The 25,290-nt window shown below is 41.7% G+C and overlaps 1 protein-coding gene across 4 annotated transcripts; it reads right to left on the bottom strand.

Moving 5' to 3' along the window:
* Nucleotides 1–3,701: 3,701 nt before the first annotated feature.
* Nucleotides 3,702–24,976, bottom strand: JHY (junctional cadherin complex regulator). 4 transcript variants are annotated; one of them, XR_008453447.1, is made up of 9 exons: nucleotides 24,847–24,976; nucleotides 23,964–24,394; nucleotides 20,613–21,111; nucleotides 13,502–14,121; nucleotides 12,430–12,709; nucleotides 10,447–10,527; nucleotides 9,100–9,225; nucleotides 7,404–7,668; nucleotides 3,702–6,091 (listed from the first exon to the last, which is right to left on the bottom strand). XR_008453447.1 is itself a non-coding variant. In XM_054087206.1 (8 exons), the coding sequence occupies exons 2-8, from the start codon at nucleotides 24,350–24,352 to the stop codon at nucleotides 7,465–7,467; spliced, it is 2,199 nt and encodes a 732-aa protein (XP_053943181.1). In that variant the 5' UTR covers nucleotides 24,353–24,394; nucleotides 24,847–24,976; the 3' UTR covers nucleotides 6,409–7,464. The 4 variants fall into 4 exon arrangements, 3 of the variants coding, with proteins under 3 accessions (XP_053943181.1, XP_053943183.1, XP_053943182.1); XM_054087206.1 differs by lacking the exon at nucleotides 3,702–6,091 and having other exon boundaries at nucleotides 6,409–7,668; XM_054087208.1 differs by lacking the exon at nucleotides 3,702–6,091 and having other exon boundaries at nucleotides 6,409–7,668; nucleotides 24,339–24,394.
* Between the last annotated feature and the right edge of the window lie 314 nt (nucleotides 24,977–25,290).

Here is a 25,290-nt window from a genome sequence, read left to right as displayed (position 1 = left end):
AAATCTGAGGAGGGAGAGCAAAACAGGGCGAGTTTCCTTTAAGTTTCCCTTCAAAATATCGGACTTTTCTCCTTTCTCCCCCCTCCCCGATTTTAAAACAAAGCAAGCCCGTGCCAGCATGTTGTCGCTCCGAGAGCGGCAGGCACGGCATCCTCCCCCGGCCCCCCAAAACCTCGCTGCTCCCCAGCCCCAACGAGCTGGGTCCCCCCGTGGTGCGGGAGGTCGGGGCAGAGCTGCTACGACACGCATGTACTCTTAAAAAATATATATCTATTAAATTGTAGAAACCCCTCCCTCGAAAGAAACAGGTAAGACTGAAATCACCGTTTATTTAATTCCGATACGAGGGGGAGCATCACTAACAACTCGATCCTGCCAGGAGCAAAGGCGAGAAAAAGCGATTTTCTCCAGCTTGGAGAACCACCTGCAGCGGCAGCTGGGTTCTTTAACGGCTTCCAGGTGTGAATCACCTTCCAGATACTTTTCTTTTCCCTTCAAAGAGCCCCAGAGCCGCTCCCACCTTTGGGTCCCGTTTCCCTCCCGCCTGCATCTGTCTCTCCGAGCTCCGCGTTGCAGCCAGACAGAGCCACCGCCCGTGCTCGCATTGCCTTTATCCTCCTGCCAGGGAAACGGGTTTAATTTCCAGGTAAATTGAGATATTTTTCTTTATTTTTTTTCCTTTTTTTTTTTTTTTTTTTTCCCTGGGATGGAAAGAGAGCTGTGAGAGGCTCAGCATCTCCAGGGGAGGGCTGGGCTTTTCCTCGGTAAAAACCCGGAGGAGAGGCTGTGCTGGCTGAGATGCTGTCTGTACAACACTAATAACTCGCTGGCATGCTGGTGTCTCGTTAGATTACTTCATTTTTTGAGCTTTCCCCCCCTCTTTATTTATTTTTGAACAGGAAGTTAATTTAGTTGTCCGGTGTTGTTAGTGCTTTCAGGGCATTTTGGATGATGGGACACGGGATTTTGAGAGGGAAAACGTGTCCCTGTTTAATATATAAAACATAGATGATTGAAACGTGTATGTTTGTTGCCTCTTTGTGGGTTTCCCTTTATGTTTTTACACTTAAAACAATAAAGATCACACGGGGAGGGGGCAAAATACCCAGACAGCTGTTGAGAAAATTGGCTTTTATGTCGAGTTTATAAATATTTCCAGGACAATAATTTACATCAACAAATTTTGCTATAATACCCTCCGCCTCCCTCAAAATTATAATTCAGAAGGTAAACCAACCGATTTTGTCCTAAAGCCTGGATGTAATTTGAAGCACAGCAGAAAGCCAAGCGCAGGTTATTTTGTGCTGCCAGGTTGTGGGCTGGAAACGCTTCTCTCAACTCCTCGGCTCTTCCCCTCACTCAACCCCTGCCCGAGTTCAGGCAAGAGGTGATGGAAACAGTCTCTGAAACCTTTCCATTCGATGCCGTTTGTGTGCATCTGTGCAATTTTGTTGGTTTTGTGGATTGTCAGCCTCCCTTGAGCGCGCATTTCACTAGGAATACTAGAAATGATATAAAAGAGAAGCTCCACCGTGATATTTATGTGATAATTTCTTTCCAACCACGTCCATGGCTGCTGTTCCCCGGCTGGGCGCTGTGGTGCATTACAGATGCCCATCTCGGAGCTGGCCTGGCCACGCAAGCTCTGCTCTGAGGGTCAGAGGCTTCATCTCCATCACTTGGGTGGATTTGTCTTTGGTAATAGCATCAGGCAGCAAAGTATTTAGTGAGAGAGAATACCAGGAGCAAGCCTAAAGATGTAATCACTAAAAACAAAGGCACCTGAACGAAAACAGATATTGAAAGTCCTGTTTCTTTACATTTGTGCTTCATTTTACTTGTGCAAAGAGTTGTTTGTTCTCTCCTTATTGAAGACAAAGGGGTGAAAAAGACTCTGAGAACAGAAATTAAAAATGCAGGAGAAAGTAAAAGTAGCAGATTAAGACAGAAGTTTTTAGGCACAAAACCTTTTTTTCCTCCTTTGGGCATTCCCACTGCTCTTTTGCAAGGTGGATGCCAAGGAAACGGTGTCAGGCAGTGGCACTGCCAGGCTCTGCCCTCCCAGCACAGAGCGAGGAGTGTGGTCAGATGCTGTGTAACCAAACATGTTCCCATTGCACCGGACATCCCCGAAAGTTAGTGCTCACCACTGTTGCAGCAGCAGGTCCCAGGACATTTGGATGCCCGTGGGCTGGTGATATTTGTAGTCTGATGGTGGTTCCAGAGGGAGGGAAGGGTCCTGGGGTGCAGGTGCTGGATGCACCTCCAGGAACAGGCTCTGCAGCACAGCAGGTGATGTCAAGCGAGTTCAGGGCAGCTAAAACCCACAGGTGTCCTCACCTCAGTCCCCATGTTTGCAGGAGCCCCTGAGCAGCCAGGTGCCATGGTTCCTCTGGGCACAAAGAGCCCATTCCCTTTCCCACCACCAGCTTTATCACACTGAGGCCATGCCAGGGCTATGAGGAAGGGGCAGATGACTCAAACAACACTTGAGTCTCTGCTGCCTCTTCCCTGCCACCACAGGAACCTTCTTCTTCACAAAGTCTTTATGTTGATCAATGAAATCCAATCCAATCCACAAACACCCAACCATCTTCACCTCTCTGCAGTGTTAGGCTAACATTTAAAATGACAATCTGGTTTAAAGCCAAAGACAGTGATCACAAGCAACCTCAGTGACAAATACACATGGAACAGGACCCAGGGAAGCCCCCACACCATCCCAGACCCCGCAGTGCTGTGCCCTGAGCCTGGCAGGTAACTGAGCCTTTCGGAACAGGGTGCTTATCCCAGAAAGTTTGGTGCCAACAAGGGCAAACCCCCTGAGAATGAGACAGAGGAAGGAAACGGTTGCTACCTGAGACATCCCCATCCCTCGAGAGCCAGCTCCTTCTCTGCTGGGAAGCAGTGCCTGCCTGGCCGTTGACAGGAGGCTGCGGCTTTGGAACGGTCTGGGCAAGCTTTTGGGAAGAGTTTATCATGTGTTTGGAGAATAGAGACGGGTCTGGGAAGAAGGAAGGGCTGGGGAAGCGGTTTTTTTTTCATGTGTTTAAGAGAGTTATTTTTTCTCTCATTATAAGTGAAGTGAGGTTTTTGTTTGAGGCTCCTGCCTTATTTAATGAAGTCTGCTGACTTTTTCCCGCTCTCCCTTTGCTGCTCTGCCCAGGCAGCTTGAGGAGCAGGGATGGAACTGTTTAGAGCTGGCTCTTTTTTTCCCCGTCCCCCAATATTTACGTGTTTGGGAAATGCTGGGATGGAAACGGCTTGCAAGAAATAATTTCTGGAAAAAAGGAAATCTTGGTGGATTTCCTATTTTTTCAAGATATCCACTGAAGTCCTGATTTGCATTAAAATTCTTCCATGTGTTTTTTTTTTTTTAAATGGAATTGTTTCCCGTTAATCTAATTCACACCCAAAGTGGCTAACATTTGTTGCTGGCTTTTTTTTCAGTAAAGAAAACAAACAAAAAAAAGTCTATAAAATCCTTCTGTGAACCTTTGCTTTCTGGTTTGCTTTTTAATTTGAGCGTTTTCCTGTCTGCTGCCCTTTACGTTTTGAACTTTAATGAGACTGCAAAGCAGTTCCAACCAAAGTTTTTCACTTCTCTGTCCGGAGCTGTGTAAAAGCCACTCAGACACGCAGGCTGTATGGGCAATTACAAAGTGAACAGGTCCAGAGGAGGCTACAAAGATGATTGGAGGGCTGGAGCACCTCCTGTATGGGGACAGGCTGAGGGAGTTGGGGTTGTTCAGCACAACACTAGTTCCAAACAATGGGAAGGGACCCGTCCCACTAGATCAGGCTGCCCAAGCCCCATCCATCCTGGCATTGGACACCTCCAATTGTGCGATTATAATTTACTGTAGAATTGATCCCTAATGGGAGATGATAATGATCACATGCTTAGCTTGTGGGCTGTTCAGACACTATAGGTTGCTCAAGCCTATTTGGAGCATTCAGTCACTGCAGGAGTTAGACCTAATCTCATCTTGTTTGCAGTCCTCACCTTTGACACTTTGTCTTCAGAGATGTAATAACAGAACACGGCTTTTAGGCACTGCCTTATTTAATGTTTTTAACCGATAAACCAGTATGTTTTGTTGGAGTAAGCAGCCTTCAAGCCAACTGTTTGTACCTTTTGTGAGGTAGTGGTGAGAAGCTGACTATCTACCGTCAAAAGAAACATGATGGTGATGCTACTGCAGCAGCGTTGCTCCTAAGTAGAGCTGATGCTGCTTCTTTGACTACTGAAGGCAGCCTCAGCTTTTAGGCTTCCTGAATCTAAAATGTCGAGAAACAGTAGCAATAGAACGGGCCTGCCAAGACGTTGAGAAGTCCTGCTGGGTGATGCACACAAATGCGTTCCTGCGCCCGTGAGCCAGCTGTGCTCCCGGTGAGTGACACCATGTTCTGTGATAGCTCTGTTGGAGCCACAGGACTACAGCAGGCAGGTTCTACTCCATCTCAATCTCTCCCTGAATACTTAATGGAAAATTTACGGCCTTTTTCTTATTTAAATTCCTTGCCTTCCTAATTTGAAAGACATCAAGTTGTGGCCTTTGCTTTTAAGCAGACGGATGTTCATCATTTACTTGTATGGCCTCTTTTTGTCCCACTGTATCTGTTACACACAGGAAAAATTTGCATTAGTATTGAGGCAGATCAAAAGATTTTCTTTCCACATATGCTGCAAATAATGTCTTTTTCTGGGAGAGAAGAAAAAACAACAGTCCTTTCCGAATGGATTGTGAGATGATCAGGATCTGTGTTCTTATATCCCCTCCCCGATGCAGCATCATATAAGTATGCATGGCTTGTAGTTTAGCAGGGGTTTAGTATTTAAATGTGCCCTAAAAGATCACTATTTTAGTTAAAAAAACCCACACCCCAGACATACCACCCACCCAGAAAGATCACCCTAATTTATGAGAGATCTAAAAGGTAGGATGACAGATAGGGAGGAAGGTGATCAATTAAGACATTAAGCATTTTGCACCACATGGACGCATCTGCATGTCAGGCAAATAATAAGGCCATCAGCTCATTTTCAGGGGGCTGTTGCCTACTTCAACTCAATCCTCAGATCAAAGAGAAAATGTCTGCTTGCATTTTCTAATCAGAAAAGGGATGCTAATTTAGGTTCCTTAATGTGTGGTGGTAAGAGACTTCTTCAATTAACTGAATTCTATAGCTCAGAAAATAAAAAAAGGGGGATACAAAGGGAATCAGGCTGGAAAGGCAGAAGTTCTCATTAAATCAAAGGTCCAATATTCATTACCTTCAGCATCTGGGGCTAAACACTAAACATGGAGATCATCAAAGGGGGTTTAATGGGTTAAATTGAGAATATAATCTAATTAAAATATTAGATATGAGTAAATAGCTCTTTGATATTCATCTGAAGGTTTCATTAAAATAGGTACTTGAGGTTTGTATTAAGGGGGGATTATCACTTTTTAGCAGAAACAACAAGTTGAAGTTCCCTAATCAGAAATGCTTCAAAGTGTTCCCATTTGGTCTAAAAATAAAAGTAGAAAAGCAGCAACTAGCAGAGCATGGAAACATTTACCCAACCTAGCTTGATGGATCACGCCAGGGGCATGCATAGTCTATAAACAGTGGCTAAAAGCAGCTCCTAAAGGAACCTTGGGTTGAGGATGGCCCTGTTCCAGAAGCTGCAGTGGTCGTTCGAAGATGTCCACTGCTGTGCTCCGATACACAAAACACTTCCCCTGCAACCTGAGTCACATTCTCCATGCTGGAAGACCCTTCTTCACCACATTTCCCCCAAAGATTATGTGCGTACAAACTTTTGCCTGTGAAGGCTACCAGTCCAATTCGGTGCATGTGGTGGGAGGCAACCAACAGGGTAGAGAACTTCCTATCTCTCAGGTAGGTCAGCAGGGCTTTAAAGAAAGGACCATGTCCCTTTTCCTTGATGGAGGGATGCAGTATGGTGGTCAGTTTTTCCTGTATTAGGTCAGGAGATGGATTGGAGATCCTGCAGGCTGTGTTTCAGCAGTCAATCCACTTTGGAGAGGACTGAGGCACCCTGAGGACTGTGAGATCCAGACCAAACTCATCCAGGACTCTATAAAATTAAAGACGTAAAACCTTTCCAGCAATGTATGTCATACCTGCAATGCCCTAACTTCACTGTACAACTACTGAAAAACTGTCTTTCCTGTGAGACATCCAGCCAAGGAAATGTTAACCCAGAAACGTGTTGAACCTTATACATTTCTAAGAAAGTCATTTCAAAGACAGTCTCTCTTTTATTCTCCACCTTACCTTTCCATTGTCAGCCACCTTCAAGGAGACTCAAACTCCCTTTTTTCCCCAAAGACTAATTCTCTCTGTCCTCCCATACAAATATGGAACCAGGAGAGGGGAGACCTCATTGCGGTCTGCAGCTTCCTCACAAGGGAAGGAGGAGAAAGTGCTGAGCTCTTCTCTCTGGCAACCAGTGACGGGACCTGAGGGAATGGCAGGAAGATGTGCCAGGGGAGGGTTAGGTTTAATATCAGGAGTTCTTCCCCCAGAGGGTGGTGGAGCACTGGAACAGCTCCCAGGGAAGCAGTCATGGCACCAAGCCTGACAATATTGCAGAATCGTTTGGCCAACACCCTCAGATACACGGTGTGAATATTGGGGTTGTCCTGTACTGGGACAGGAGCTGGACTCAATGATACTTGTGCATCCCTTCCAACTCAGGGCATTCTGTGATTCTATGAGAGGGGGACCTAAAACATTGGATAAAGCAATTACACATAATCACAAGGCTGGTTTTCTTCTTTCTTCCTTTCAACTAGCCTATGGTCTAAGAGATTTTGGTGTGTTTTCTTCAAAATTCCCTTGCTGTGTGTTCTAATCACATTTCATATGTTGACTTAATTCATAATTTACTAAGTTAAAGAAATGGAATCATCACAACAAACCCATCTGTTTGTTGTTACTTTTGTAGATTTAATCTGTTAAAAGCTGTTTCCTCTCAAACACAGAGCTCTCAATTATCCTTAGTTACTCAATATATGTTCCAACTGCTTCTGGCTAACAACAGATTGTATGATCAGCCAGTACTTGTTCTGAATGTTCTCCCAGATGAAGCTACAAAATTTTGGTTTTGATGTGACAACTATTCACTAACAGATATCAGAATTACATTTGAATAATTAGCATTGTATCATTACCAATTGCTACGTTTGGTGCCCATTTTTGTTCTCTTTCTTGTCATCAATGAATTACTTTTGGCTGCCAAAGTCTCCTCTGCACTTCAGAAAGAGAAATATTGCTGTTTTAAGATCATCAAATGATGCTGGTGGTTCTTTTTTAATGCTTTAGAGATAAGCCCATATGTTTGACATGTCTAAGAATGATGGTAAAAAAATATGTGATGGTCATACCTTGTAACTAAACAGGTCAGATATTTTTGCCTTGAAGATATCCCTAATAATTTCTAAATAGTTATAAGATATGAAGGGTTCTGAAAGCAGCTACAATTTGCTTCTCCTTCTCGTGTCTATTTTGCAAAGTTTCCAACGATGTAATTTGAGGTAAACTGTCTCCATTTAAAGTCCATGGTGGAATTCTTTTCTCTTTCACCTCTTCATCTGATTGTCTTGTTGCGAAAGTCTTTGGTCTGGGAATCTTCTTAGCGTACTCCAGTGCCTAAAGACAAGAAAATTTGGGTTACCAATTACGAGAAACCTGGCCAATATTTCCTAATTGTAGGTGTTTCTACATTGAGTCAAATTAATAGTTCTCCTAATTGCTGATCCTGTTGTGTGAGAGGCAGCTAAAGGCTACATTGTGCAAACAAGTAGGATGGAAGTTCTGTTCAACTGGGCTGTTTCTACTGTATGATAGATTTAACTACCAAAATTAAAACCGGGAGTACTCAAGCTGTTGCCCTAGATCTGGCAGGTCTCAGTGAAGCCAAGCAAGGCCATGCTGAGAGGAATGCAAAGCATAGTCTGGAATGACGTGTGGAACTTGGAAGGCTGTCTTGCAGAGGGAATGGGAACAGCATCACAGAAGTCCTGAAACTGAGAGCCCCTTTGTTTAACCTGGGCCATTTTCTGGTGTCTGTGCTTGTCGTGTGTATTTGGAAACACCTGTATGTCTCAAGTGGAAATTGCATTATCTCACATTCTTGGTGAAAGAGAGTCTGGGAAATCTTCTGAAGGAATCCAAAGCCCTCTTGGCATCCAAGGAAAGCAGTTTCATCTCTTTGTGGTTTATGTGAGATTTGGAAATCAATGCAAGTAACTGAGGAATTCAACTGATATTAAACTCCAAAACTTTGTTCCTGAAGTGTGCAGTTTTCATTTGTTACCTTGGCTTTCAGCACCAGGCAGGTGAGTTCCTGCAGAACTCTTGGATAAAACATAAGCTATTTCCAGAGCTTTATTACTTCCTGCAAGGGGAAAAAGGTGCTCCTTTGTTTGTTTATGCAAGCCACTGTCATGTAGTCAGTTGTTGCTCATTTGGGCTATTTTTGAAGGCCAGTGAAGGCTAAAGTGATGTTGTACAGGCTTGAAAAATAAGAGCAATTACTGTAGCTATGCAACTGAAGTGAAAGAGTTTGTGAGTGAGACTGACAGGCAGGTGGATAATAGACTAACAAGAGGATATCTGTGGTCCATTAAAAGAGTGCACTCTGCAGTTGTGTGGCCTCCACTGCCGATGTGAAGGAGAACATGTGCTGCACTGGGTAGTGTTTCTAGGAGGTTCCCACTCTCCTTTATTCCCCAGGAAAATATCACTAGCTGTTTAAGCCAAGTTGAGTGCTGGTAGCTTGGGTGGAGTACTGCTCCATTTCCACTCTCATCACGAGTAAGGCAGGTGCAAAGACTTAACTTTGCCATTGGCAAAGACATCAGCAACTCCTGGCACACATCTACAGTCCTGACAGAGTAGAAGCACAGAAGAGCACCTGCCAGGATACTGTGAGAGCAGAAGTCCTTAGAGTTGTTAAAAGGAAAATCAAAACGAAGAAACTATTTTAGCCTTCTGTGAGTTCAATTTATGCTTTTATTTTTGTTTGTGTGGAGTCCAGAATAACCTCCTGCATGCATTTTAAAGGGACTCTGTTCTTACCTTCTGTCTTGACACTGAATATGTGACCCGGAGTTTTGTAGGTACCCTCTGAACTGAAGCAATGTTTTTCATATTGTGTTCCTTAATTTGCTTTGCATATTCCTTTTGCTGCTTTAACTTCTCTTTCTGACAAAAGGAAAAGTGTAGGGTTAATTAAATGTCTTGGTGGGTCCATCAATGAAACAGTTTTTCCACTGGAGCCTTCCATCTACACCTCTGTTGCTGTTTAACCTGGCCATGCTATTGATCTTTCCTCAGCAGAACACAACAAGAAATCCTGATAAATGGCACAGCTTTTTAAGTTACTCTTCATTTTTAAGAGCTTTTTCCTGGACTGTATCAAGGATAGAGCTGAACAGAAATGCAACAGAGGCATCTTTATTGTGAATGTTCCAATATAGCTGTTCAGTTCCAAAATGGCTGAATTCATTTCTGTCAGCTTTTGCAATGACTTTTAAGCCCCTGAATAAGGTGCTTCATTTACTTAACTGATATTTTGTCTCTTTATATTTGCAACAATTCATTATGCTCAAGTTCAGCACTATGCTCTGCTGATCCTGTTTATCAGCCAATGTCAATTACTCCCCTTCAATGCCATGACACCCAGTGGCATCCCAGGTTCCAGCGCTGTCATGGTGCTAAAACACACAGAGTCCTGGGCTAGGCCCCACTCTGGCCATTCCAACTTCAGATCTCTAATCCATTTCATTTGTGGCAAGAAGGAAGAAAATACAGGGGCTTCTCATTGACTCCAAAGGGATGATCATTTTTTTCCCTGCTGTCCTACAATGTTTAGATAAAGATTACCATAAAAATCACCTGTTGTCAGATTAAAAGTGCTTCAGAGCACACACAGTGGAGTTTGCAGCACCTTAGAGCTGCTGCCAGACCCTTCTTATCAGCAGAGAACAGGTCAAAGGATTCAGATACTTGTTCTGAACAATCTGTTTCCAACAGGATACCGCGCATCTAGCTATTTTCTTCTTGTGTTTACACAACTTCTTGGTTTCCTTCCACTCTGAAGGCTAGGCAAACCTTCTACACTGCGAATGACAATGCGACTCAGCGAGTGTATAATTTACTTATGTGCAATTAGCCCTGTTGAATTCTGTGAACTACTCCTGGTTTCCGGAACTACAAAATTAGAAGGCTAAAATTATCCACAATAGAGTTGTCTTTCCTTCTATTTGAATCTCCCCTTAGGATCTCAAGCTAGACCTAGAGTCAAGGACACTAAGTACTAGGCAAACACAAGTTACTTCTCAGTAGCGATTTCTCTGCCATTCTTCCCCCTCCAAGTTCATTTTGCACAACTGCAAAACAGTCCATAGAATAGGGACTGCTTACTTTCTCTTTGATCGCTTCATAGTCAGGTCCAAGGCCTCCAAGCTTCACATTCAGATTCATGTAGGCTTTTGAGCTACATGGCTGAAAAACAAAGAGCAGTGACAGATTTTCCTTGACATGATTTGTATGGAGGCAACAATTAAAGCAAGCCTTGCAGTGGACAGCCAAGATAACAGCAGAATTGAACTTGCCGTCTCAGCCTTACCTCTGGCATGTCTCATTTCAAGGACTGTAAGTAACCAAAAAGATTGAGTTAATTGCACAAGTCAGATTACACTGTATTTCCATTGAATCGGGGCAACGTAATTACCACTTCTCCAAATCACAAAGCAATACTTTCTCAGTCAAAAAAGATCTTTTGTGAGCTTTAAACAGCTTAAAGTGACCCATTTGACCGTTGTTAGAATGAAACTCTAAAGAAACTGTTGTAAGAGAAACAGATAAAAGCACCCGATTTTGGTGGTAAAAAAGATTAGGCAAATATTATTAGCAATAGTAACCTTTCTTTGTTCTCAAAACTGCAAAGGAAAACTGTTCACAGACGGTGGAAAAATATATGCCTTACAGCACAGCCAAAGCTTTACAAGTGCATACGGAACACAGAAGATGAGTGACGGGTGATGCTGATTCAGTATTTCATGACGTGACTAAAAAGACCCCAGTACTTCCAGAATCTTTTAAATCTCCTTCAAGAACACTAGATTAATTTCTACAAGTGGGTTACGTTTTAAAAACTCGTCAGCAGACACTCATAACGATCAGCTCTGCTGTACTTTCATTCACAGGGTAATGCAGAGACAGCAAGAAATTTCTTTATGCAAATAAGAGATGCATTTCCTCAAAGGACATGTTCAAGTTAAACTCGGCTGCAAGGAAACTAATTCTATGGACTGAATTTTCTATTTGATATTTCTTTCTGTCAGTTATCCCTATTCTCTTGTGATATATTTACACCTAACTTTTAATTTAAAGTATTGTGAAGTACTGAATCATTTGGCTGTCTATCACGAGGGTTTTCTCACTTCATGTGATAAGTATGATCGCATTTATTAGAGAAAATTGGATTTTTCTGAGAAACACAGAGTCATTCTCTGTTATTCCTTACATGTGAAGTGTGAGAAAGCTACTGGAAATACAGGATAGAAACAATGGTTTGAACTCAGTAGAACAGAAAGGCAAGGAAATCTGCCCTTCAGTTACTCTTATAATCCAGCTAATTCTTCTTAGAGGCACTCAAGCAGCAACACACAAACTGCTCCTAGATGAAACACTTGAGTAATTATTCCAGCTTAGTTTGTCTGCCCTGAGATTTGGAGCTAACTTCTAAAACATTTAATTTGTCATGGACGCACAGGGATAGCTTTATGCTGCTCCCCTGCCTTTGTGTTAACTGGTTACAGCATGGAACTGGACACACAGAAAAGACAAAAAGAACCAAGTTTTAATAAGGACCCAAACAGGATCATCAGGAGACTTGTAATAAAGTTTATGCTGTTAGCTTTACAAATCCTCTAAGTTTGTTGTTGTGCTGTTTGATTCCCTTGGAAACCAAGAGATTTGATTTGGATAGCAAATGAGCATGACCAGGATAATGGTCTGCTCAGATCTGAGGCCTGGCTACCTGCTGCTTTATAAAAACAGCTTTATTCTATATCATTTTATCACTGGATAACTTAAAGCACAAACACTGCTCTCTGTGTTCTTAGAGCTAATCAAGACTGAAAGTGACACAGGGAGAGCTTGTCATGAATGGCCCTGCTTTTTAGACTAAAATGATTTTAGTGTCTGTTTCCACTTTGTTCCTTGGTTTTTAATGCTCTGGGCAAGTTGGTGTGTGCCAGTGCACTCTTTGTAACTATGAAATGTTTCTCAGTCCCCACTCTTTTTCTTTTTGTGAAGATCTTTCGATTATTAAGCAAGAAATATTAATCAGAGGGGGGAAATAGAAATGTGAATGCATCCAATCCACATCTATTTGCTTACCTTCTTGCTGACTTTGGGCTCTTCCGTTTGCATGGGATATCCTTCTGAGTTCCTTCGGCTTATTTTCACTGGTTTTCCTTCACCGCTCCCCAGATCTACCTCCAAACCACTTGCTACTTGTGGGGTTATAGGTGGAAGCAGGCTGAACAGGTTCCTGTCAGCCAGGTCACCTTCTGCCAAAGAGATGAATTCTTCATAGTGTTGCTCCATCATTTGTATAATCTGGGAGGTTGTGCAGGGAGGGGCTGTTGGTGAACTATGAGCAGAAGATTGAGAAGGCCTCAAAAAAGAAAGAGGGAGGGAAAAAAAGAAATTTGTATACAGCACGTAGCTCAACAAGCAGTCTGTACATGGAATGATCCCTGCTCATTGGATGTACTGGGAACATGAAGATGGAAAGACGGCTATTTCATGACTGACTTTGCTTGCATCCAAGTATACGGAAACCATTTAAATTAAAAAATTTAAAAAAATTATAGACAGGGAAGCTTTCAACTTGACGCAAAGTGAGCTTAAGCCAATGAAAACTGCCTTTAAATTATTTTGGATCAGGCCTGCCGAGTACTGAAAGAATTAATTGTCTACATGAAATAAAACCTTAATTTTTTATCAAGGCAGGTGAAATTCTACAAAACTAAGGACTTTTATGCCCTTTGCTAGGCAAGCCAGAATTGGTAGGGAATGACTCTGTGGATACTCACTGCAAGGCAAGTTTTGATATAACTGCGTAGACAGCAGTAGGCTTGGTTTATGCACAGTGCTTTCATCTATCTCTTTCTTAAACTTCACCTTCTAGCCTTTCAGAAGGAAACTTTCAGTTATGGAAAATTGTATATGCAGGAAAGCCTGGAGTACAGAACTGGCCTCTTCCAGTACCATATTTAAAAATCAATAGTTATAATGAATCTTAAAGTAGTAGTAATCTAGAGTGGCAGGTTTTTAGCAAAAGAATTTTATACTTAGGATTTAAAACTTTTTTTGCCCATTTCTATTTTTTCTGGGCATCATAATGTAATAATACTGCTCTAACACAGATCTTTACCACAAACTACTGACAGCATAGTTCTGATACCTTTTATCAACACAAATGTGTCCTTTGCAGTCCTGACGTGATACTTGATTCTTCACCAATTCTTGAAAACTGGCATTAAAAGTAGATGAAGTATTCCTCTGATTTGGATGTGTTTGACCTTTGGTGCTCTCATCTCCCGCAGAAAGCTGCAAAGTGGCATGGTTGTATAAATGTTGCTGGTCCTGTGCAAGTCCATTTGGAGGATCGTGCTGACATTTCATGTTTTCCTTGCTGGTATGTGCTGGAGATACATCCTCCACTGGGTTAAATTTATGTAATGTTGGATGAAAAGGACAGATAGATGTAAAATCCTGATTAAAGAAAAGTCTTGAATTTGGGAAATTATTTAAGCAAGTATCTGTATTTGCTGCTCTATTGGTGTCAGGGCCAACACAAGGACTCGAATGCAGCCATTTCTGCTGTGTGATGTTATTGTTGTGCTCCACTGCCTGCATGGGAGCAGTCTTAAATTCTGGTATTTGGCAGTGCTTGCAGTGGCAAGACTTTGGTTCTGCTGGTCCTCCTGGCAGCCGCTGGCTATCATTCCTTGGGACAGTTCTCCCTTTGAGACTCTGGTTGGATTTGATTGTATTTCTCTGGGATGAATTATTTTGGTAATCCTAAAACAAGTCATCAAAAGTGAGGTGAATTTCAGTGGTTGCTGGTTTATACATTCATTAAGGTCAACAATATACAACCATATAGAATCATAGAATAGTTTGGGTTGGAAGGGACCTTAAAGATTTTCTAGTTTCAAACCCCCTGTGATGGGCAGGACACCTCCCACTGGATCACGCTGCCCAAGGCCCATCCAACCTGGCCTTGAACACCTTCAGGGATGGGGCAGCCATAACTTCCCTGGGCAACCTGTTCCAGTGCCTCACCACTCTCATAGTGAATGTATGGGTAAGTTTGCCTGTTGCGATGCCTTTCATGTAGCAGTTTCTTAGAATTCCATGAATTAACTGATTAACTGATGTTTTGACTCAATTACATCATGTTTTATCATTCTAATACAGGACAACATTCCTATTTTAGACAGCCCATACAGAGCTGTGCAGGTTACAACGAAGCTGAGTTCTGAACATGTAGTGAACTACGAACTAGTGTCAATGTGGTGCCTTGAACAGGCTGCAGTGCATCATTATCTGTCCCTTTGAAAATCAGGGATGTATGGAGCCAGCCACTCCTGCTTAATGTACACTCACAGCTAGAAAAGGGTTACAGCAGTGTTTCATAGGGCTAAATGAACATAGCAACGGAGTTTGGTTTTAAAAGTGAGCTCTCAGTAGAGAGTGAGGTGTAAAAGGAAAAGCATCCATGTCCTGAAGTCTACTATGGCATAGAGAACAGCCTTTCTTTGTGGTATTTGTAAGGCTTTGGGCCTGGGGTTTTTGAATTAACACAGCATGCTGATAGCAGGGCCCTTAAAAAGACATGGGTATGGTATTGATCCTTCAAGACTATGATAACAGTTCTTTAATGTATTAGTTATGAGTGAGTGAGGCCAGTTTGCAGTATTACTAGACCCACCAAAATCACTCCATGTTGCTTGTATCTAACCCTGACTTGGTAAATTATGCTTGTGGCCAGATCAGGTGATGGCCTGGCTAGACGTAATCCAAAATTAAACTATGTAGGACCCCCCCGTTGAGAACAGAAGCACAGATGCTATTCAGGTGCTGCACACACAATGCATAACACTGCATCAAAACTGTGCTTAGGAGCCTGAGACAAATTCTGAAGCAGAATACCATAAAAATAGTTCCTTACAGATGAAGACCATACCTAGGAAATGATGCTGTGGTAAATGTGGACTGAAGGAGTCTTATCAGAATGAGGTGCAAAAATAGGTGCCCTGAACTGCACAGGACTACTTGTTACTAATCCTGTAGACAAGTGGTAGCTCATTGTCAGCCATTTGGGGAAAACGGTTAAAAGATCAAGTCAGTTCTTGGGTTTTATCATCTAATGAAAGCAAATTGTACTAAATTTCAGGAAAAAGATGGTTACATACACACTATTAGGTAGTAGAAACAGACTGATGCCAACTATTTAAATTATTTAATTTCTAAACCACATACTCCTCCCTGTATCCTGCAAATCGTTATCCAAATGATAAGAAACAGTTCAAGAATTTAAGCACACCAGGACTACTGTCTTGAGCTAAACCAACATACTCCAAATCTGGAGCTTATTTACAACTTATCACTTTCCAATTACAGCCATCGGGTATTGCCCATTTTGAGGAAAGACACAGCTTTCCTTCTAAGGAATATACAAATCCATTCTCAGTCCATTTAATCTTTGTCAGAGCTAAAATCCTCCATTTCATCCTCCCATCTCTCTAGGGTTCTTTTGTTAGCAACACTTGCAATCACTACATAGCATATGCACTCAGAATAACTACTTAATGGTAGGTATTAAATCCACATATAGAGCAGAATGTTTTGGCAAAAGCTTTAACACTGGGGAATCCTGACTCCTGGTGCCAAGATGATGATTTGTTAGCTTGGCCACTGCTGTAATGATTAATGTTCTGGCATACTGTGCCACTGGCGGAAGCATGGACTGCTGCCAAACTGGGAACAGGCCAATGTTTTCCCCTTTAAATGGAATAAACAGCCCTGTAAAATACCCCTTTCATTCTGAAATTCCATATACAAAGCGCATCTCTCATGAACAGCAGCATAAGATCTAGTTTGTCCTTTACAGACGTACAACTTCCAGTCTTAAGTGAACAGTGGGGCATTTAAACAGTCTGCCTGAATTACTTCAAATACATTTAATGCAAAGAGAGTAAATAGTTTGCTAATAATAATCACAGTTGGCTTGAAGTTCTGGCTCTAAAGTTCTTGGTTTTTCATCAGTGATGATAACCTGGTCTCTTTTATTGCTTCAAAAACTATCCCATTGTCTTGATCAGTGCAACTTTCTCTACTTGTAATATTTTCTGCTTTATAGGAACTCCTTGATGTTCAGTGGGGCTTTAGGGGACAAATAATACAACAGCAGTTAAGTTCCAGCTCAGAATCCTCACAAACCATCGAACAGGACCAGGTACTAGTTCATGCTTTTTATTTACATTAGTATGAACAAAATAACATCCTAAATATATAAGATTCCATGAGCTCAGGATTTCTTGGGATTTGAGACCTATTTTGATTTAAATGATTCAGTATATAAAGCCGCATATGAATTAAATTTTGATGATTATCTACTGATACATATATTAAAATTTATCATCAGTAGTTGGTACTTTAATATGATTACAGCTTTAAATATTGAAACTTCAATGTTCTTACATATATGTTTCAATTATCATACTCTATCAAAAAGGAACCTTAAGCTGCTGTGATTTCAGGTACCATTTGTCTCCAGGCTCCATTTTCATAGTCTGGAATGGTAGGACACTCTGAACTGGTTCCTCATCAACAGTTTTAGGATCTGCAACCTAAAAACCAAGAACATTTATGGCCACAGCCCAAGCAGATGAAAGGATTTAAAAGTCTTGGGGAAAGAATGAGAAATAATTTTCCACCTGTTAAAGCTAAAATGCTAAAGTTAGGCATTATGGAGCAGATAACAAATAAACAAACAGCTAGAAGAGAAAAGAGAAACGGAAGCAAAACCCCAGATAACAATGATGTGGTAGTAGGATGTATTCTTTCTAGAAAAGAAAATTGTAGGGAGAATGCAGCATAGAAATCTACTTGTAACTCCCAAATGGCTGGGCTTCTCCATTATATGAGAGCCAGCAGTTCACCTAATAACAGAAAAGCAACCAGACAGTTACCACTGTCCAAGCAATCAGCCAGTGGACCACGATACTGATGGGTTACACACACAGCAGAAAGGTCCTGAGCAGGAGTCATGCAGAAAAAGATGGCAAAACACAGCAATGTTGGTAGGAAAGTATATGGAGTATTTGCAGAAATAAAGCATCTGATACACATAGCTTGGCAACAATATCAAACAGCTCACACAAAACAGCCAGCCCACAAACAAGAACATCTTCATGTGGCCGCAGACATGGTAGTACCAAAGTACGACATCTACTTGTCTTTTAAACACCTTCAGGGATGGTGACTCAACTACCTCCTTCTGCAGCCTGCTTCAATGCTTGACAGCAATTTCAGTAAAGAAATTCCTCCTAATATCCACCCTAAATATCCCCTGGCACAACTTGGGGCCATATTTGTGACCAAGATAATTATTAACTGGAAGTCATAATGGTGAAGTCAGTATGAAGCAAGTATGTAATCCTTCCAGGGAGCTGAGCCTCTAATCTTTAGGGGTAGGAGATTAAAACAACTAGGAATAAGTAGGGTTTATTGCTGAGTTTTCAGGGGTTCCCATTGCTCCAAATGGCAATGCAGATCCTATTAGTTGTGATTAGAAAAATTCACAACTAAAAGTTACCAAACTGGTTCCCTGAACTAGTGTGGAGAAACAGAGCTTTGCAGTCAGTAAGATGTTTTTGGTGGAACCAACTGAGTTTACCTGGCAGGTAAAGCATACTTCTACATTATCTCTTTGAAAGAGGAACAGGACACAACCTTTGCCAGCATTTTTTGTGAACTATTCTATTAATACCAATCAAATTGAGAAAATGATCAAATGAAATTGCATTTTGAGCATCATAAGCTGTGTAATGCCTATTCTGTTAAATTGAGGCCCATAATTGCTTCTCTACTGAAAAGATACAACAAAGACAGCAATCATGGCATGTCATTATCCCAGACTAGAAAACCGGCCTTTGCAGTGAGGACTTCAAAGGCTTGTGGTTCTCGAATTGCATTTGGCTGCTATTGTTGAAGCACAGGCAATCTTGATTAGGTGTTTACACTGAGGTAAGGCGCAGTGGCAGAGAGTCTGAGTGCCTTGGTCTAGAGCCATTAAAAAATTGTACATTATGTTCCTTGCTTTGAAGTAAGGGGCTTGTAGGTAGGAAAGCAACTCATATTGAGTACAGCTGAGCTAGATTGGGCCACTACTTTGCTCTCTTTCTCTCTCGCTCTCTTTCTCTCAAAGAAACTCATCATCAGGTTCTTAAAGAATCAGGCAACACTGCGAAGAACTTGAAATGCTATATAAATCACTAAATATACAGCTCAACACACATTTATGGTTTGCTTTGGTACATATGGCCTGCTGTTTGTATGCACTGAGACAACAACTGTAAATCTTGCAAGAATGAGTCTGCAAATGTTTTAACTGATGTTATGTCAGTTGAAAAAAGCTGTATGCAAAGTACTTGCTTCAGTGTAAATACTAGTTCATTACCACAGCACCTGACAGCCAATAGTGATTGCATCAATAAAAGCACCTTCAACATCTGGCAAAGCTTAAAATAATCCAGTTTAGGAAAAAGCAGTATTCAGAACATGTTTGATCACTCCAGCAAGAAGACATGTGGCTTGTTCGCCTCTTTGCATATTTGGTGTTTCTACACTTTTGATACAGTTTTCCAGGTGAGGTGGCCAAGGTTGGCTCATGGGCCAGCCCTGGTCAACAAATTCCTTTCATCAGGCCTTCCTTCACCCCCTCCAACAAGATGGAGCAATGGATGTCTCTGTTAGGAACAAGAGAGGATAAGAACTTCTTCCTGTGCCAATCTGCAGCAAGTACAAAGCTAGCTGACAGTAGGTGGTGATGCTGTTGCAGCTGTTATCAACTTGTCAAGGAAAGAAAACACACCTTTCTACGTGCTCTTGCTGTGTCACAGCTCTGCTGTCCCCACAGTTGCTTCAGCAAGGTAATCTCAGAATGTAGCCCTGATTTGAACAGATTTCTTTTTTCTTTTCCATCTCCTTGGGTAGTGTCTACACAATGAAGACCTGATCCCTGGCTCAAATCCTTACATAGGAAACATTTTCCGAATTCCCCATATAGTAAACATAATCATATCAACACAGCTTCAATTAGCATCAATCTACACTAATTATTTTTACCATCAACCAAATTATAACTGAAAAAAACAAGTGCTCTTAATAGCTCTGCTAGAAAAAAGCGTGTCCACTGTTGTGCGCCCTGTAATGCAGTCAGCAGATGCCCTCTAGTGTTGTGTCAACTGTTCATTAGCCCTCAAAAATGTGTCACCCGAAGTAGAAAGTCTCTGTAGCTTTGCAAGTTAAGAATTTTCTATCCTACAACTCGTGCAGTGATTCAGTGACTCCCACGTTCCCATTATGCATAATCAGTTGCAAGTAAAAGCAACAAACTCATGTATAATCATTCATTAGGAACTGTAATTGCATTTCCGCTTAATCCTTAACACAAGTTGTCTGACATTTCGCAGTCAATCATAAGAATTCCAGGCCCTCCAAGTACTGTACATGACCAGTACCTACTGGGAAAGTTCAGATACAAAGTTTGGCCTGGCTGAGAAAGCAAGCAGGGGGAGAGGGCTGGCCAACCACCCAAATCAGACACCTATTTCTTGGATACTCCTATTTGTGTGGCCCTGAATGACAATGATAAGTGAGACCGTGCATGACCCTTGGAAGCAATGTGACCACAACGTGTTTTCTGGTTCTCAAACTCAATGGGAACTCCACATGCACTTTTTTGTTAGGATTGATGCAGGCAGAAAGACACTAACACAGCTTTTTAAGGTAAATGGTGACATAGAAGTTTCCTACTGAAGTTAAAAAATTGTCAGTGTTCTGCTATCAGAAGCAATTTGTGTTTGCTGCATTGAGCAAAACTGTGAATATGTGATTAGCAGAGATATTCATGTCGGCCAAGCAGAGAAAAATCAGAGGCAGCAAAAAAAAGAACCACTGATAAGGGAAGGAAGATGACATTTCTTTAGCATCCAGATTAAAAACTAGTGAGAGATCCTGGCTGTGACATGCTTCGTGGCCAGGAATACACATACCTTAACTAGGCTTGTAACAAGGCCATCACCAGGGCTGTGAGTGATTGAGGACTTGTCAATTATTCCATAGAAAGTGAACATGACTCTCATTGGAAACCATACGTTACCAGTTGTACGAAAGACTAAATCCACTTGCCTCCTCTGCAAACCTGCTCATACAGCTCTTCCGTTGTAACACCAGACAGTACTCACTTTATACCAATTAGAACACACAGAAAAATTACTTACCTGCTCTTGAAGAGCAACTTCTTGCTTTTTACTGTATAATTGACAGTAGGAATTTATCTCTGAACGTAATCCTAAAGTCTGTTTATTTTTTTTCACAAAGTCTGTTTTTGATCTTTGTGGTTGACCACCTTGAATCTGAAGAGACAAAGCACTGCTGTGTGTACTGGAGCTGTCTTTGAGATGACAGTTGTCTGCAGGTCCCTTCCCTTCAGCAGGCAGCCTCGAAGGATCATTGCTGACCACGGCATTTGGTTCACAAAAGCTCTGTAATTCTGTACCAAACTTTGAGAATGAATGTTGTGACTTTGCCTCTGGTTGACTCTTTTCTTCTGGGGATCCACTGGAATGGAGGTAAAATGAATCTTGTGAAAACTCCACACTGCTTCCTAGAGCAACCTGATGTGCTTTTTCTGCCTCAGAAAATTCTGCTGCCTCTCTTGTGTTCTTCCAGTTAGGATTGTATCTTAGGCTAAAATATTTGTCCACAGATTGTTGTTTCCTATTTAAAAAAGAAACACAAAATTACTTAGGTATAATAGTATAAATTCTATATTATTGCAGCGTGCAATAACAACAAATTTCTTGCAGATACAGTCAACTGAATTATTTCAGTGCATACTGTACAGCCATTTGTGGGATCAGGATCAGAACAGTGTTATCAAACATTTATTTTTAGTAGAAATTCTATGCAGGACCTCTTTGTTTTTAATTTTCATTATCAGTGAATGATAAATTGGCCTAACATTCAGATAACAGTTGAATACAATATTTAAAGTAAATTTAGTATAGAAATCATAAGTACTAGTAGATCAAATGATTTGTTGTCCTGCTTCTGTCATTTACTTTAAATGCTGTAGCCTACCAAAGACAGAATATGTCACTCATTCTTCAAAGACTCTGCTGTGTGAAACAAAAATGATAATTCTTGGTAAAATCACTCTCTCAAATGCCAGTTTGAGACCATCCAAGCAAGAACAGCCTAGAGGTCTGTATTTATATTCTCTCTTCTCATTCCCACGAAACATCAACTCTTTATAAAAGACTTACAAGTAACTTCTCATTAAGTATAGGCTGTGATTGAGATAAGCGTAGAAAAACACAAATCTGAAAGGTTTGTGGGTTTGGCTATTTGTCTTTAACAAGCGTCTGAGTCATTGCTCTGAACTACATTTGTCATAAAGCAAACAAAGATGGTCTGCCTTTAAAACCTCACAATCGATTCCATTTATGATTTACAGTCTGATCCAGCAGGAGGAAAAACAACTGCAGGAACCAAATACATACAAACTGGCTTCCAGGAGATGTGCAGACAGTGGCAGGAGTGAGGAGTGTGGAAGAAAAAAAGCTTTTAACACTGTTTTTTCTTAACTGGACCTGCTGTACAGTCCTCATTTCTTGTATGCTGACAAATGGTGAGACTTTCAAAGTGACAATTATAGGCACTGAAACCTGGTTGACTCTTCAGCTCCTGTTAAAAGAAATGTACTGATCTGCTGGATTCTCCAAGCTCTGGCATAGTTAATTATATTAACATTTCAATAAATAATTTATGCATCCTATCTAAATTAGTTTCAGGACTATATTTCAAGTGGCTCCTAATAATAAAATAATCTGTTTTTCTATCAATGCTTTTCATTTCAGGGAAGCATTGATGCCGTGATGTCCTGTGTACTAGAGATTAGACTGTTCACACTGGTGAAAACCACTTTATTCCTGGTTGTCATATATCACAGGTAAACAGAAATAGGTGACCACGTTTCAAAATGAGTACAGAAATATGTGATATAATTGCAATGATTCATATAACAGTATAATGCTAAAGAGTCCTATTGTGCCGAAACGAGCACATGGCAGCTCAATTGTATTATGCAGACCAGGTCACCACATGGGAAAAAAATGGGTGTGAAGAGCTCCTTCATCTCTAATAATCTGCAGACAAAAAATGCACCTTTTATTCCTCCTCCCAACTCGGTATAAAGGTTAGATGGACTCTGTACTTGTCACAAAAGCGTTCGGTGTAGACAACAGATGCAGCGTTTCCTCTTCAAATTCCGAGGTTTGTAATGGATGTAGAGAGTGGATTTCATATGGATATGCTGTGATATTTGCTCCGGTTAATGGACTGTATTTGAGTATTTACTAGGCTAAGTTCAAACAAAATAAAATCAAATTTCCATTTAATGAAGAGCCTCGCATTCAGCATAGTATTCAGTCAAAAAAATTACAAAAAATTAGAGTATGTTTCTAGCACAATTAAAATCATTTGCACTCACAATAAAATATTCAATAACTGGCCATTTTCTCTGTTGAGGAGGTGAATAAAAGCATGCTATTAATCATTTAGCCTTCATTTGTTTGCCATTGTACTTTAAGTAGACAATTAAATTGAAACTGCACATTATTATTACTTTAGGTTTAATTTAATCCCTTTAAACTTGAGAATTATTCCCAATTTATACAGTGTTAAGCCTTTTATGCACATGCCAGCAAATTAAGTTTTATGTTCCAAGTTAACACTTTCTAAAGAATGTTGAAAGGTGACAGTAATGCTGCAGATTTTAATTTTAGACTTATACAGCTATGAGGATAAGACTGCATTTATTCAACCCACCAATTTTTGCCTGAAAGTGGCCTGATTTGCTCAGCACAGATCTTTCTGTAAAAGGACGTGTTGGTACTGGTTCTTGTTTTCTCTTGGGTCCTCTTTCCCTGCCCAGCTCCATAAAAGCCCATGGTCTTAGAGCTGCTGCACCATCTGAAGGTCTGACAGTTACATGGCAATGGTTGCTCGCATGCACAGCTAAACATTATAGTGCCCGAAACACATTACAGACTTGGATTCCTCCCACTGACTGCAGTGTTGGATCAAGTAGACTGGAATAACAGGGCTTCTACATTGAACAAAAGAAACTGGAGTTTCCCTCATTAGCTTACCAAGTAATGTTTAAGAGCAGAGGTTCATATGTATCTGTTCACCATTTCCTACCTTCTTGCCTGGGTGTTTCAGAAGCAACTAAACAGGCATATAGAATTTGCCTCTGTATGCGGTGTCTGGAGCCAGTGTGTAGGAAGCCTGTACAGGTCTGTGAGGGACATTTTCTCTTCCACCTTACTACCCTGCACTGGTGTTGTGGCCAATAAGCAGCTCAGGCTATGCTGGAGAAAGGAGCATAATTAAGAATGTGGGTACAACGAAGCAGTGTATCTCTGTGTGTAACTAGGTCTGTAGGTGCTCCTAATAGCACTCTGGCCGTATAATTTGGTCTTGAAAATGTGATGTACATTCTGAAGAACATAAGGTTTCAAAGGGTCAGAACTATTCCACTCACGTACTAGAACCCTGTGCCTTACCTTCCATCACCATCATTTCTTTGTATTCTGCATGTATGCTGATTTGCATCATACTCATCACCTTCTTGTTCTTTTAAAGTCATGTCCTCCAAGCTATCTTCTTCTAAGCTATCGTTCTCCAACTCATCAGAATCCAGTCCTACCAGCTCTTCATTTTCATTAATTTGTAGCTGGGATTCTGACTGATCCTGTATCTCCTGAACACAGCTTTCAGAGCCAGACCCTTGGGAGTCATGCAGGCTTGAAGCAAAGAACTTTTTGCTTACAGATGTCCTTTTCCAGCTTGCAGGGTGGAAATTGGGTTGCACAAGTATGTTTTGAGGAACGTGGTTTTTACTCATGTTGTAAGTGTGTGGAGAAGAAACTGAAACATACATTGAAGAATTCATTCTTTGTTTTGCACTGATGGTTTACACTGATGGTTCACTCTCCTGAAAACAGGAGAATAAACGTTAGAAGGTTGTCGACTCCATATAAAAATACTAAAGGAAGGCTGGGGAGGGGCTCTTGATCAAGGAATGCAGGGAGAGGACGAGGGGGATGGTTTTAAGCTGAAAGAGGGGCAGATTTAGACCAGACATAAGGAAGAATTTCTTTACAATGAGAGTGGTGAGGCCCTGGAACAGGGTGACCATGGAAGTGGTGGCTTCCCCATCCCTGGAGGTGTTCCAGGCCAGGTTGGATGGGCCTTGGGCAGCCTGATCCAGTGGGAGGTGTCCCTGCCCATGGCAGGTGGGTTGGAACTGGAAGAGCTTTTCGGTCTCTTCCAACCTAACCGCTCCATGATTCTATTCCATGAGCCCCTAAGCAGCGGGCAGCCAGGCCCCGCCCGCCACTCCCATTCCAGGCCAGGCTTGTGCCCCCCAAGCCCCATCGCCCTCACCTGCCTCGGCTCTGCCGTCGCCATAGCTGCAGCGGGGACGCCGCGCATACAAAAGCGAGAGCGGGGGCGGGGGGGGAGGGATCATCCCCTCTCCCCCTTTCGCACAGAGCATGGTAGCGCCCGGGCTGGGCGAGCGCAAGGTAGATGGCGGCAGGGGGAGCTAACCCTGTCCCACCCGCGGGGAGAGTGGTAGCGTCCGGGCTGGGCGAGCGCCTCACCCCCGGAAATGGGATTGCTCGCGTTTAAATGGGGGATTCAAACTCAATTTTCAATAATTTTCTTACTTCTAGTGAGAAATAAGAATCTCTAATGAGAAAAAACAAAGGCAGCTTTCTGTTGTCATGTAAATTTCCTTAAATTTCCTTTATTTTGGGAATTTTGTTTTCATTTTTTGCAACAGCGAGAGTTCCCGGTGATGGCTTGGCGGGGCTCTGCGGATGGAAA

Source organism: Cuculus canorus, chromosome 23, assembly GCF_017976375.1.
Source record: "Cuculus canorus isolate bCucCan1 chromosome 23, bCucCan1.pri, whole genome shotgun sequence".
Classification (NCBI taxonomy): Eukaryota; Metazoa; Chordata; class Aves; order Cuculiformes; family Cuculidae; genus Cuculus; species Cuculus canorus.
This window is presented reverse-complemented; position numbering and strand designations above follow the sequence as displayed.